Genomic DNA, 15195 nt, shown 5'->3' with positions numbered 1-15195 from the left:
ACAGATGGAGAAGGTGGATTTGCCACAGACATCTCTGTAGGCCCCACACAGCCTTCGTTGCAAGAATACACCAAGCTACTGAAAAAGCTCAACCAAAGTAACTTACTACAAACCAGGGTAGCATGGTAGTCTCATTAAACCATACATGGTACATCTAGAGAATAAGTAGAGCATAAGCTAAAACATTCTTGAGTTATAAAGATAGTATTGGTTATGACTGTCTATTCTGCAAGATTCAAGTCTCTGTTAGTTTTTGATGAGGAGATGCCTAAGAGTCCAAATAATAATAATAATAATAATAATAATAATAATAAGGGTTTATTTAAACACAACTCTCACAAAACAGATTTTCTAGGTTCTCTAAACATTTGTTGGTTGGCTAGCAATATGATTTTTAGAGATGAGATATGATTTATAAAAGTGCATCCAAATAATAAATCAACTGGAGTTTGACTTAAAATGACAATTTGACATGGGGCGCTTCCTTTCGGCTTTCCTATGTAACCGGGGCTCAATTTTGCAACCTTGAAATAGAATTATTACATCTTTCATGGAAATTTTAAATCAATAATTCATTCAAAGGGAAATGAAACATACCCTATTCAAGCAATTGTTCTATATATATATATATATATATATATATATATATATATATATATAAGAGAGAGAGAGAGAGAGAGAGAGAGAGAGAGATGCCAACCTGTTGAATGAGGTCAAACAATCCACAACTTTCTCCAAATTCTACCAGCCTCCAATCTTCCATACAAAATCACCACCTCTCTTTCATGTTTCTGCTCCACTAACAAAAACCGATGAATTGAAATCAATGAAAAGCTCATCGATCAATTCAAACCAAACATATCTCCAAATTGAAAAAAAAAAAAAATACATAAATAAAAATTCATATTGCCAATCATTCATGAACAGAGTCACCCAGATCACCCAAAAGAAAAAATAAGACCCATGAATTCAATTGACGGAAAAAAATGAACAAAAGCATACCTGTCGAATAAAATCTTTTGATCATATGCCCTTCTCGAAGAATCTATCACTAAATCTCAACCTTCCAAAATCCCCTAAAAAAAAATCGCCACCTTTCATTGATTTATAAGTAGGTACATGGCTGCTCTTCAATCAAAAGATGAGACAAAAATATAAATAAATGAAAACAAAATTAAAAGAAAATGAGAGCTATTGATGGCTTTGATTGGAGTCTATCACGCAAGGAATTTCCTTTTAAAACCTTTCATTCTCTTTCATGGTAGGCAAACCGACAACTCCGTGTTTGAAATTCCTTAAATACTCAACTAACCTACACAATGCCCTTGATTGTCACCAAAATTGCATGGTTGCCACTGCTTTTGTTATTGCCCCTACATAACTGGACACGTGGCACATCTGACCATGATCTAAACCGTTCATCAGGTGGATCCTACCTTCGATTGTCAACCATAGTGAGAAATCACACTAATTAGATGATCTTAACCATATGATCAGTGACCCATAAAATGCATGGTATGAAAGAATATTGGAATTCATCAGCCATCCGCACCAAACCGTTTGTGGGTCCCGCATATCCGACGGGTGGGCTATTAAATCCGACTTCATTATTAATAGGGCGCAAAAGTCATGATTGTAAATGGGCCTGTCTGGCCCACGGGCTTTCAAGTTTGGTCCGTACCGGCCCGGCCTAAAATTTTAGTGGTTTCATAAGCAGGTCAGCCCAGAAAGATTAGGATTTCAAGGACATTTTTGTCATATATCATGTGTGATGTGAGCATGCTTAATGAACAGCCCAGATCTTTCACAAAAGTGGGCTTGGGCTTAGGCTTGTTTGTTTTGGGCCGTTGCTGACCTACGCTGGGCTCGCTCAAGAATATCAGATCGGTGCAAGGGTAGGCTACAACATGATGATCAATTGGTATGAAATTCAGGATAATCTACTTATCAGGTGGGCCACTGACTCATATGTTGACTATTCAATGATTTTGAAGTTGTGTCCTGGTGGAAGAGTGGATCTGATTGATTTTCATAGGAGGTAATCTTCATGGTCTGGCCAACTTTTTGAACGGATCGGATATGATACACATGTGGCACGTTGGTGGGGAAGAAATGGTTGTATTGAAAGTTTACACGCTGCCGTTGTATGTGACATTTTGGTATGACCAAAATACCCCTGGCTGTATGTGGCATTGCCAAAAGGAAGATTGCGCGAATTTCACGTGATAGCGATTAGTAAGCAAAACGTACTTTTTGTATTTACCCTCTCATTCCTGTAGACTGTAGTTTTGTTTTTTATTTTATTTTTTTGTGTCATTTGGACAATCCAATTGATTGATCTGAACCGTTCATTAATTCTAGAAGACATTTGATGAGCTACAAGGTGAAAATCAGACTGAACGGATGATCCAATCCATCCTTGACTTGGCATTATTTTTGTAGCCATTCCTTTCATGGGGCATGGATGAGATGTTTAGGATCGCCTTATAAAAGTGATTCTTTATATGCAAGCGACATGTTAGCATTATTTTGTGTAAATGATCTTGACCGTCAATAATATATTCTATTGATAGATGGTTGAGATTTTTAGATCGTTGTGATGTTTGTATGGTAGCCCAAGAAATGAGCTTTGCCCCTGATGAACAGTCTAGCTGAATGGGTATTCTAATGCAAGTACGAACACTATAAATTCCGGTGCTGTTTCTCTTGAATCTATCCGCAAAGAGCTTTGCTAAGACCGCACACGTGTTAAAGAAAGTTATGTACACGCCACTATGTATGCCAGCGCGGCACATGGGCATGGTATCAAACCCGTTCATCATGTCCATCCCATAATGTAGATCTCTTGTCCTAGAAATCAGATCGTTTAAAGTAGTCAGATAAACCACAATATCAGAAAATAATTTGACGGCTTAGAAAAACTTTCCCGGATCTCTTTTTAGCCGCATGCCTGCCTATTGCTCGGACGCGGATTGCGTCCTACCCCGCCCGGATGATAATCCGTCCGGCCAGGGCAGGGCTCTGTGGGGCCCACCAGACGTAAGTATTTTATCCAAGCCGTTAATCGCTTTTCTCGTATCATTTTTAGGCATGAGCTAAACATGGAGCAAGATATAGGGTTTAAATGGACCACAAAATGAGGATTTAATTTCCACCATTAAAAACTTCTTGGGAGCTGGAGAAGTTTCGGATCAAGCTAATATATATATATATATATATATATATATATATATATATATATATACTTCATCCATGTCTACGTGACTTTATTAATAGGTTGGAGGAATAAAAAAAAAACATCACTGCAGCTTCCTCTGGTGGACCTGCTTCAATCAAAATGACATGAGAAAAGCGATCGAGGGCATGGATAAAACACTTACATCACGGTGGACCCCCACAGAGCCCTGCCCGGACGGATTACCGTCCGGCGGGGGTAGGACGCAATCCGCGTCCCTCCTTTTGATCCAGACGGCTTGACTTTTTTAAATGAGATGCCTAAAACCCTCATGTGAGCTGTAGATGCATTTAAGATATCTGGACCGTTCATATGCGTTTTACCCAATAAGTATAACCACCATATAGATGACCTTTTTTTCCTTTGTAATTCTCACAAATCATCCAATCAGATGATCAAGATCCTCTGAAAGTACGGTTCCATTTTTGGATATGATCTATCTATGCGGCCCACCGGGAAAAAAAATCCTGAGCCCTGACATGTGTACACGATGTAAAATGGACGTCGGATGGTTCACCTCAACTCAAAAGAGTTCCAAAAGTGTTTTGTCCGTCATTATCAAGTATGGTGTGGGTATTTTCGTCTTTCGGTGTTTGACGTTGACTCGACCCGGATCAAGGTCAGAGGAGTAATTTCCAACTGCGCGACCATATATGGCCCATCAACCTTTTCAAGCCCACCTGCTTTTTACCTTCCAAGAATAAGCCCCAGCTGTACGGCCCTATTTCTCGGGTCGAAAATGCCCCTGCTTCCTTTCCGTAAGCAGGTGCTCGAAGACCAGAGCTGACGCTCCTCGAACTCCGAGTTCTACGAACGGTTCCAAAGATATCAAAGTTACATGGGCCCCACAGTTATGTATTTATTATATTCACACGTTCATCTATATTTTGAGACCATTTCGGAGCATTATTAAAAAGAAAAAAAATCATATCCAAAGATCAACTGGACCACACCACATAGAGCAGCGGGAAAATTGATTTTTACCGTTAAAAATTTTGTACGGCTCACCATAACATTTATTTTTCATCCAATCCATTCATAAGGTCACAAAGACCTGGATGAAGGGGAAAAACAAATTTCATAATGATCCAAAACTTCTTGACCCCTAAAAGGGTTTCAATGGTAGACGTCCAATCCTCCGCTGCCTTTTACAGTGTGGTCCACTTGATAGCTAGATCTATCTTATTTTTCGTCCCAAGCCTTAATATGAGTTCTCCAAATAGATGGACGGTTGGATATAACACATACCTCATAATGGGACCCACAAAAAGCAATGAGGATTACAACAGGAAAGGAAAAAAAAATAGTCAGTGAGTTGGGGTCGACGAGGGTTGGGACCTGGTCAACCGGGTCAACTAGAATGAGTTACTTAACCTATCACATATGATTTTGGGGTAGGAGAAGCTAATTTAGCCAACCAATGTAGTTATTTTTCAAGATTCCATCTGGTCGATGGTTAAAAATCTATTTTATTCACTTCGCGGTCAATTTCATTCATTTTATTCACTTCGTGGTCGATTTCAATCAGTTCGCGGTAAATTTCATTAACTTCGCAATCAATTCTATGCATTTCGCGGTGAATTTCAGTGAATTACCTCAACTTCACGGTCAGTTCCATGCATTTCACGGTCAATCCCGGTGATTCCCCATCACTTCACGGCCAATTCCATGCATTTCATGGTCAATTTCCTTCACTTCACGAGTAATTCCATGCATTTCACGGTCAATTCCCTTTACTTCACGGCCAATTCCATGCATTTCACGGTCAATTCCCTTCATTTCATGGTCAATTCCATGTATTTCACGATCAATATCGGTGATTCCGCTTCACTTCACAATCATTTCCATGCATTTCATGGCCAATTCGGTTCACTTCAAAGTCATTTCCATGCATTTCATGGTCATTTCCAACGATTCAATTTAGATTCATGGTCATTTCCATGCACTTCACAGTTAATTCCCTTCAATTCATGGTCAGTTCCATGCACTTCACGGCGACCATGAATTGCATGGAAATGACCGTGAAATGCATGGAAATGACTGTGAAGTTAAGGGAAGTGAACGAGAAATGCATGGAAATGACCATGAATCTAAACGGAATCTCTGGAATTGACCGTGAAATGCATGGAAATGACCATGAAGTGAAGCGAATTGACCGTGAAATGCATGGAAATGACCGTGAAGTGAAGGGAATTGACCGTGAAGTGCATCGAAATGACCGTGAATCTAAATGGAATCGCAGAAATTGACCATGAAATGCATGAAAATGACCGTGAAGTGAAGTGAAATGACCGTGAAATGCATGGAAATGACCGTGAAGTGAAGGGAATTGATCGTAAAGTGCATCAAAATGACCATGAATCAAAACGAAATCGCCGGAAATGACCGTGAAATGCATGAAAATGACCGTGAAGTGAAACGAATTGACCGTGAAATGTGTGGAAATGACCGTGAAGTGAAGAGAATTGATCGTGAAGTGCAAGAAATGACCGTGAAGTGAAGGGAATTGACCGTGAAGTGCATCGAAATGACCGTGACTCTAAACGGAATCGCCGGAATTGACCGTGAAATGCATGGAAATGACCGTGAAGTGAAGCAAAATGACCATGAAATGCATGGAAATGGTCGTGAAGTGAAGGGAATTGACCATGAAGTGCATGGAAATGACCATGAATTTAAACGGAATCGCCAGAATTGACAATGAAATGCATAAAAATAACCATGAAGTGAAGCGAATTGAACGTGAAATGTGTGGAAATGACTGTGAAGTGAAGGGAATTGACCGTAAGTGCATGGAAATGACCGTGAATCTAAACGGAATCGTCGAAATTGACCGTGAAATGCATGAAAATGACCGTGAAGTGAAGCAAATTGAACATGAAATGCATGAAAATGACCGTGAAGTGAAGGAATTTGACTGTGAAGTGCATTAAAATGACCGTGAATCTAAACGGAATCGCTGAAAATGACCGTGAAATGCATGGAAATGATCGTGAAATGCGTGGAAATGATCGTGATGTTAAGGGAATTGACAGTTAAGTGCATGAAAATGACCGTGAATGTAAACGGAATCGCCGGAATTGATTGTGAAATGCATGAAAATTCCGGCGATTCCGTTTAAATTCATGAATTTCACGGTCAATTCTGGCAATTCTGTTTGATTCACGATTATTTCCATGCACTTCACAGTCAAATCCCTTCACTTCACGGTCATTTCCATGCATTTCATGGTCAATTTCGACGATTTCGTTTAGATTCACAATCATTTCGATGCACTTCATGGTCAAATTTCTTCACTTCACGGTCATTTTCATGCATTTCACGGTTAATTCGCTTAACTTCACGGTCATTTCCATACATTTCACTGTCAATTCCGGCGATTTTGTTTAGATTCACAGTCATTTCCATGCGCTTCACGGTCAATTCCCTTCACTTCACGGTCATTTCCACGCATTTCACGTTCAATTTGCTTTACTTCACGGTCATTTTCATGCATTTCACAGTCAATTCCGGTGATTCCGTTTAGATTCGCGGCCATTTCCATGTGCTTCACGGTCAATTCCATTCACTTCACAGTCATTTTCACAGTCAATTTCGACGATTCCATTTATAGATTCCGGCGTTTAGATTCACGGTTATTTTCATGCACGTCATGGTCAATTCCCTTCACTTCACGGCCATTTCCATGCATTTCACGGTCACTTCGCTTCACTTCACGGTCATTTCCATGCATTTCATAGTCAATTCCGACGATTCCATTTAGATTCACGGTCATTTCGATGCACTTCACGGTCAAATCCCTTCACTTCACGGTCATTTCCATGCATTTCACGGTCAATTTGCTTAACTTCACGGTCATTTCCATGCATTTCACGGTCAATTCCGGCGATTCCATTTATAGATTCACAGTCATTTCCATGTACTTCACGGTCAATTCCCTTCACTTCACGGTCATTTCCACGCATTTCACGTTCAATTCACTTCACTTCACAGTCATTTTCATGCATTTCATTATTAATTCCGGCAATTCCGTTTAGATTCACAGTCATTTCCATGCACTTCACGGTCGTTTCCCTTCACTTCACAGTCATTTCCATGCATTTCACGGTCATTTTGCTTCACTTCACAGTCATTTCCATGCATTTCATGGTCATTTCGCTTTACTTCACGGTCATTTCTATGCATGTTATGGTCAATTTCAGCGATTCCGTTTAGGTTCACGGTCATTTCCATGCACTTTACGGTCAATTCCCTTCACTTCACGACCATTTTCATGCATTTCACGGTCATTTCGCTTCACTTCACAGTTATTTCCATGAATTTCACGGTCATTTCTAGCGATTCCGTTTAGATTCACGGCCATTTCGATGCACTTCACGGTCAAATCCTTTAACTTCATAGTCATTTCCATGCATTTCATGGTCAATTCGCTTAACTGCATGGTCATTTCCATGCATTTCATGTCCAATTCCGTGAAGTGAAGGGAATTGACTATGAAGTGTATGGAAATGACCGTGAAGTGAAGGGAATTGACCATGAAGTGCATTGAATTGACCGTGAAGTAAAGGGAATTGACCGTGAAGTAAAGTAAATAGGCCGTTAAATGCATGGAATTGACCGTGAAATGCATAGAATTGACTGGGAATGAAGTGAATTAATCGTGAAAGTGAAAGGAATATACCATGAAATGCATGGAATTGACCGTGAAATGAACTGATTGAAATTGACCGCAAAGTGAATGAAATGGATTTTCGACCATCGACCTGATGGAATCTTGGAAAATAAGTATGTTGGTTAGCTAAAGTAGCATCTCCTACCCTAAAATCCTATATGGTTCGTCAAGTAACTCATTCTGATTTAATAGATATGTTTATTAAATGAATAAAGAAAAAAATGAATAAAAAGAGAGAAAGAATTTTATATGCTTATATATACATATTTATATAAATATGTATTAGAAAAAAATGTAGGTGAGAAAAAGTTCTCCTTGTAAAAAAAAAAATACAAAAATGTGGGACAGTGAGTTGGGGTCGACCGGGTCAAAACCCAATTAACCCTGACTCACTGTCCCACTGACCCGGTCGATCTCGACTCGCTGTCCACCCTTTTGCAATTGGCAAGTTACTGCTATGGTTATAGCTACGGTTATGGCTACGGTTGTAATATGTAGCCAAATGGTGCCCAAGCTTTCAGTGTTCTAGTAGCTGTAAAAGCAGGGGCATTTTCGAAATGAGAAATGGGCCGTACAGTTGGGGCTTATTCTTGGGAGCTCAAAATAAGTGGGTTTATTTTTGGAAATGGGCATAGATGGGTCGTACAGTAGGAAATTTCCCAGGTCAGAGTGATACTCTGATGGAGGGTGATGGATGATACACAGGCACTTAGAAATTGCATATGGGGCATGCAAATAGTAAAATCAAACCGTCAAAATTATGGTAGTAAGCACCTATGTATCATGAATCAAAATTAAGCTCATTTAATTATCTTAATATCTGATTATTGGATATTTGTTGGACAGTTAAATGAAATGTTCAACGGTGCTACTTTTACAAACAAGTGTCCCTGAATCAGAGATTAAGATTTTTAAACGAAATTAATATTAGTATTCGACTTTGAGAAAGTGGATGCACAATATAACGGGTTTATTTGATCTAATATATGCCACGTGGAAAATTTCTGAGTGGCTGCGTATCAAGCTTCACATGCAACCTGCGTATCAAAGAACCTCTGTTTCCGATAGGCAGTGGTAGTTCTGATATTTTCGCCGAAAGTAGGGTTCGCTGTAATGTATCATTTAATAGACCGGGGACGGCGGAAAAGGCGAAATGTCGTGAAATGCAGTTGTATGATTGCTGGACAATATAAGAGCCGCAGCGCGTGCCCGATTAATCCTGACCGTCGGAAGTGAATATCAACGGTTGGAATGAGTCAAACGTGACGACATAACGCCGCAAGGTTAATGTATTATCTGTATTAGTTTATTAGAGCGCGACCTGGCTGCGAACCCGTAACTAGGATGTGGGTGCGGTCCTGACCGTCAAGCCCACATCGATGGATGTATTGTATATCCACGCCGTACATCTGTTTTTCCAGCTCATTTTATTGCATGATTCAAAACATGAAGCAGATACAAGTTTCAAGTGGACCACACCTCAGAAAAAATGGTCGTTAAAATCTTAACATTAAAAAATTCTTAGGCCCAATGCTGGTTGACCATCCAACCTGTTGATAATGTTAAACAGACATAAATGAAAGGAAAAAAAACAAAAAAAAAACAAATATCAGCTTTATCCAAAACTTTTGTGGCCCCTAAAATATTTTTAATGGTCAATAATTACTGTATCCTGTGGTGGTCCATCTGAAACTTGGTCTGCTTCATTTTTTAAATCATGCTCTACAATGAGCTGGAAAAACGGATGGGCGGCGTGGATATACAATACGTACATCGATGTGGGTCCCACACGATGAAAGTACACATTAAGATGGGTCCCGAACGATGAAAGTACACATTAAGATAGGCTCGCATGGCCCACACCAAAGTATGCCCCACATAATAATCGGTTAACATTAAGTGGGCCCCACATGACGGACAGTTCACATTAAAGGTGGGACCTATATGATGGATGGTGGACATTAAAGGTGGGACCACATGATGGAAGGTTGACATTAAAAGTGAGCCCACATGATGAACCAGCTGTCCATATTGAAGGTTGGCCCCCACATGAGGAATGGTCCACATCAAGGTGGACCCATATAATGCATGTTCATATCAAAGGTGAGTCCCACATGATGGATGACCCACATCAAAATATGACTCACCTGGTGCACTGTCCACATAAGTGAGCCCCACATGATGGACAGTCCACAACCATTGTGATACCCACATTATATATGGTGGACATCAAAGTGATCCCATACGATGATGATCTATATTGAAATTGGGGATCCATGTGATGAATTATATTTGGATTATGCGGATCATGTAATGCCACGCAAATGATAACTTCACCGTTACCCTAGAAAATAGGATTTCAAAAAATATGAATTTGTTTGGATATAAAATAAAATTTTCATATTCATTACTTAATAGTCATCTTGTATCTTATTTCCTAAGGATTTTAACCATGGATAAGAGTAATAATTAAGGCTTTGAAATCATGTATCCGGACATACCGTCCTATCACTGGAAAAAGATTTCCATTTCTACATAGATTCCATTTATCCAAACATGCCCAGGATGAAAACAGTTAGAAAAAATCCCACAATAAACATTTGGTGGTGCTTTACTACATTGTTTTTCCATTTCCTAATTAAATCAAAATGCATAAAAGGTTGCAGATGTCTACTATATGTACACATGCATCCAACACATGTAAGAGATCCAAGCCGCCCATCAGGCCGGCACTGCATGAATGTTATCTAATATAACGACTTGGATTGACTTTCCAAGCAGAATCGACCGAATGGGTGAATCCTGAGTCTTAGTCATATCAGATTTGTCCAAGTTTTAAACCCATGCATTCTTCTTAACATGTATTGTCAATCATATCACGACAAGGGGAGCTAAAAGGACTTGCTTGGGCCTGAGTTTTTTCTTTCTCACACACCGTTAGATCTAGGCCTTTCATACTTATATAGCTAGGACCAAAAGACCAGCCACTAAATGGTGGATTAGAAATGTTGTGGAGAGTGATAGGAAGAGGTAGTATACTATGTTCTTGGCTCAAGCTTTGTTATTTGGTTGTTCAAGCTGTAGATCTGATGGCTCTAATCAGGAAGTGTCCACATACCACCAAAAAAAAAATAATCCCCCAAAAATTGGAGAAGTCCTGGCCCATAAGAAACACACTCCAAATTTTCAATGAAGAAAAGGCTAAACATTCCATCTTATGGGATCTTTCAAGATTGGGGACTTTTTGGCACATGGGGGATTAGTAGGGAGGCTCACCACATGGGCCGTCGTACACATGGGAGCTCCAATTTATCGTAGTTTTTTTAGGGTGATAATCAATTTTTATTTAAAATTTTGCTAAAACCTAAGTGGGTTATTGATGTAAGTTGTTGTCCAAGAGGAGTTTCTCTCACCAATACCCTAAAAGTCAACTTTTGAGATGGATAGGCAGTCAAGTTGTACCCTACCTGAAGGAAGGTTTAGATCCATGGCCTTTTCTAGTATAATTATTATCAATGGCTTTGCTCAGATGGTGAGAGAGAGAGAGAGGAGGACAATCAAAGATGGCCTTGCATGATAGACAATGGTTATGCCTTTTCTACAATAATAAATATGCATTGTCCCTTTCGTTGTGGGCCTCACATGATGGATGGTCTAGAGAATGATGGAACTTTTCTAGTATGTTAGATATGGTTTGCCAATTTCCTATGCAGTGATTAGCTGGTTTGGATCACAGTTTCAGAGTAATGGAGCATGTAGTTCAGTGATCCAAATTGTTGAAATGATTGGCGCAATCTGGATGCATGCTAGAACTCACCAATACTTAAAAGTCTTTGATAGGTGTAATCCCTAAAGCAGAAAAATAGAGGAAGCCCTCCCAGACCTATACTGTAAAGAAATTGCTTCTTATTTCAGTTTCAACTAACATATTACAGGCAACCAATGCATACAGTGAAATAAGTCAAATGCTAATGAGCAATTTCCCCAAATTAAAATGCAGAGCATGCAACGATAATAAGTGCATGTTTCCATATTGAAATATCTCAAACAGAAACTACGTAAATCCTTGAGTTACAAATACAAATGATCATCCAAACATCTCATCACTGTCTAGTCACCATTCCACCATTCTTCACTTCGTCTAGTCACATAGCACATGGAGATCATTGCAATCTCTGTTGTGAGAAAAATGCCTCGAAAATGAAATTTATGATTGGAACCTAAAAGTTATATGCTTGAATTTGGTTGCTTAAATCCATAAAGGAAGTCAAGCATATATGCAACTTTAAAAACTAATAATTGATAAAACAGAAGTATAGGCTTCAAATGCATTCAGTCCAAGTATCTTGATGCGTGAAACAAGTGGGGTTAGTAGTTCTGAAATCCAAACTTTGATTTAATACACTGCCATAGATGAAAGATGCTCCAAAAATCTTACTCGAAGCTCCTGTCTAACCTCTTGATGGTTGGCCTACAAAAGACATGAAAATAATACATCAATTGCCCAGGAAAAGAGATTGTGGAAGATTGGATGGCAAGGAACTTGCAATTAGATTTACTTGGTCATAACAAATAGAGAATTTTTAGGTTGCAGGAATATTACTAACACAAACACATTTTAAGCTTAAAATGTGCAATTAGTATACTCATCCAATATGGGCTTCAAACCATGGATAGAGTGCAAACAAATTCAAATGCATTAGCTCCTCAGTGAGTTCTCTATATAAAACAAAAATTACACTACTACAATTGAACACTGTACATGTTGTAACACCAACTATCATATGGTACTACTAAACTACTAAAACAGAGGCTAAGCCCACACGCATGTGGAATTATGACCATCCACATGCGGCCACACATGCTAATATGGAACATGTGTTTGAGAACCCAATTTTCCATTAGATGAGCCTCGCACAAGAATCAAGTTTATTGCTCTTGAAGTTGGGCACAATATACAAAAAGGAAAAAAGAAAGGCTAATACAGCTCTTTCAAGCATCCATTTGTTTCGTACACAGTGGTCCACTTGAGGAAGGAAGCACTTGATTTTTAAGCCAAAAGTTTTAAAAAGTGTGGCCCACTTGATAGAAAGCTTTTATCTCATAACCTTACGCTACAACGGTTGGGCAATGCTTCACACACATGTTAGCAAAACTTACCCACAACTTATGCTTGGTCCAAGAATCAGGTCAAACGTAAAGGACAGTTAGCATTTAACATATGGTGCATCAGATGAGCAGACAGCCTGAATCTTGTGTAAGGGAAGCTATATAGTGACACTCTTGATGAGCAGCTCGGTTATGCTTATGTGTAAACTCTCTCATCAATCGTTGATTGCAGTGGGTACTACACAACTGGGGTGATGAGGATTGTGTGAAGATCTTAAAGAGATGTAAGGATGCCATAGATGCAGAGAGTGGTATGGTTATCATAGTCGACATTATCATAGGCATTGATGATCCGCATGAGCTTTAACATATGAGGTTAGCAATGGACATGATAATGCTGGCTAAGACAGGAGGAAAAAAGGAGTGGAGGAGATTCTTATCTGATGCTGGATTCAATCAATGCAAGATAACACCCATCGAAGCCCTCCAATCTGTAATCGAAGCACGTCCTTAATCACCTCGTAGGTGCACGTACCAACTTGTCCATGACATCTGAATGATCGGAGTGAGTCTTGCCATGTGCACGGCTCATATGTCCAATACATGTGCCAGGTTGGCACATGTCAAGTAACGTAGAAGTGCAAACACAGTAATAAAATGTAGTGTGTTCTGTTTTTGCCAAGACGGGGGCTGTATGGTCATAGCCCCTTTTTTAAAAAATAAAATAAAATAAAACTATTAATTAAAGGTGTGAGCAGGCCACCTATAATATTATTAATTCCAAGAACGGACCATACATTTTTTCGGGCAGGCTCCTATTTAAAAATAAAAATAAAAAAAATCAATGGGGCCTCGCCTATCGTAGGAAGGAAACAAATACAAATACATTCATCTGAAAAAAAACAACCAAATGGCCTATAGGACAAAAATATGTAGACAACAAGCTATGCAACAGTACGGATCCCCGAAACACCAAATCAAAAAACATGGGCTTACTACGCACTGCATCGCCACCAACTGGCCTCTCTGCCGCTGAAAATCTAGAGAGTACAAATTAAATCTCTAGTTAAAGCCTAAAAATGATGTGCAATTATTCATAGTAAAGTAAGTCATCAAGAAAATAGAAATACATAAATGCAAAAAACTGTAATGATGCACTCATTCAAAAGATGGTCTTGGTTGAAGCAATTTTTCAAACAAGTAGCGTGCAGATTTGTCTATAAAGAAATAATTAAACGGCATTCCAAAATTATAATAAAATACTTAATTTGTCTTACAAACTATGAAAGGAACAGAGAAACCAGCAATATATTTTCATAGCAAGAATTTAAAGTGTTTAAAAGAATAAATTTCTCAAAGTATATAACTAGAATTTAAAATTCTTGAGACTATATGCTTTTCTAAGATACTAACTTGAAGGATGGATTAAGAGGCAAATAAAAATGAAGAGTGGAAACAAGTATCACCTATGTATGTACCTCTCATAATGATAGAAAGTCCGATTGCTTAGCTTCTCAGTATATGTCGATCGAGGGTATGTGCCGGATCTTATACCAATCCTCTCCTCCATCTTCTTCAACCCTTGTTTTGAATTCAACAGGCATCCCCCGCAGCTCCAATTTCTTGAGGGTGGTCACATGTTGCAGGCCTTCAGGAAGGCTCTTCAAATACTCGCATGAGTTGATCTCTAAATGTAAAAGCCTTGGCATTGCTCCTTCCTCCACTCTCCACTGCTCTAATTTATATAACTCTTGAAGATGTAAGGATTCGAGTTGAGGAAACCCTTGTGCAGAGCAAGCCATTTCCACTCCATATGAAGCATCGAGCAATTTGAGAATGCGAAGGTTTTTCAGCTTCTCCAACGTCGCCATTGGGTCTTCCTTTAAACAGGACCATTCCAAGGTGAGTTTGGTGAGGTTTGATGGAAATTCAGGTAACGTCTCTAACTTTCCTCGCAAATACAACTTACTTAACTTGAGAAGATGTGAAAGATTAGGTGACGACAAAAATAAGGCTCTCTCTTCACGTGCCTCTTTTGACGTCAACACCCACAGATGATGGAGGCAGTTCAGGTTGACAATCGCCTCACAGAATAACTCAATATAAGCTCCTGTTTCGAAAAATATTTTTAATTCTCGAAGATTGGTGAGCTTTCCCAAGCAACCATCCATCCATTCGC

The 15195-nt window shown here is 39.2% G+C and overlaps 2 protein-coding genes and 1 long non-coding RNA gene across 6 annotated transcripts in view; all 3 read right to left on the bottom strand.

The window, feature by feature from the left end:
• LOC131257720 (uncharacterized) overlaps window positions 1–15195 on the bottom strand; it is a 38794-nt gene that overhangs the window by 3804 nt on the left and 19795 nt on the right. Inside the window, exons 1-2 of one of the 3 annotated variants that reach the window (XM_058258539.1) lie at window positions 1003–1290; window positions 701–791 (exon numbers count right to left, since the gene is read on the bottom strand). In XM_058258539.1, coding sequence (XP_058114522.1) covers window positions 701–763 — 63 coding nt within the window. In that variant the 5' untranslated portion in view covers window positions 764–791; window positions 1003–1290. Of the gene's footprint in view, window positions 1–700; window positions 800–1002; window positions 1291–15195 lie in introns of those variants that run through there. The other 2 variants (XM_058258538.1, XM_058258540.1) reach the window with 2 other exon arrangements.
• Window positions 1–15195, bottom strand: part of LOC131257717 (putative disease resistance protein At1g50180) — a 103918-nt gene that overhangs the window by 85876 nt on the left and 2847 nt on the right. The gene's annotated exons all lie outside the window — the stretch shown is intronic.
• On the bottom strand, window positions 11954–14547 carry LOC131257729 (uncharacterized). The gene is made up of 3 exons (XR_009177607.1): window positions 14495–14547; window positions 12346–12378; window positions 11954–12100 (listed from the first exon to the last, which is right to left on the bottom strand). It is a non-coding gene; the product is annotated as an uncharacterized LOC131257729 (long non-coding RNA).

The sequence above is a fragment of the Magnolia sinica genome, chromosome 10 (genome assembly GCF_029962835.1).
Source record: "Magnolia sinica isolate HGM2019 chromosome 10, MsV1, whole genome shotgun sequence".
Taxonomy (NCBI): Eukaryota; Viridiplantae; Streptophyta; class Magnoliopsida; order Magnoliales; family Magnoliaceae; genus Magnolia; species Magnolia sinica.
The sequence above is the reverse complement of the archived record's forward strand: the minus strand, read 5'-3'. Positions and strand labels throughout refer to the sequence as shown.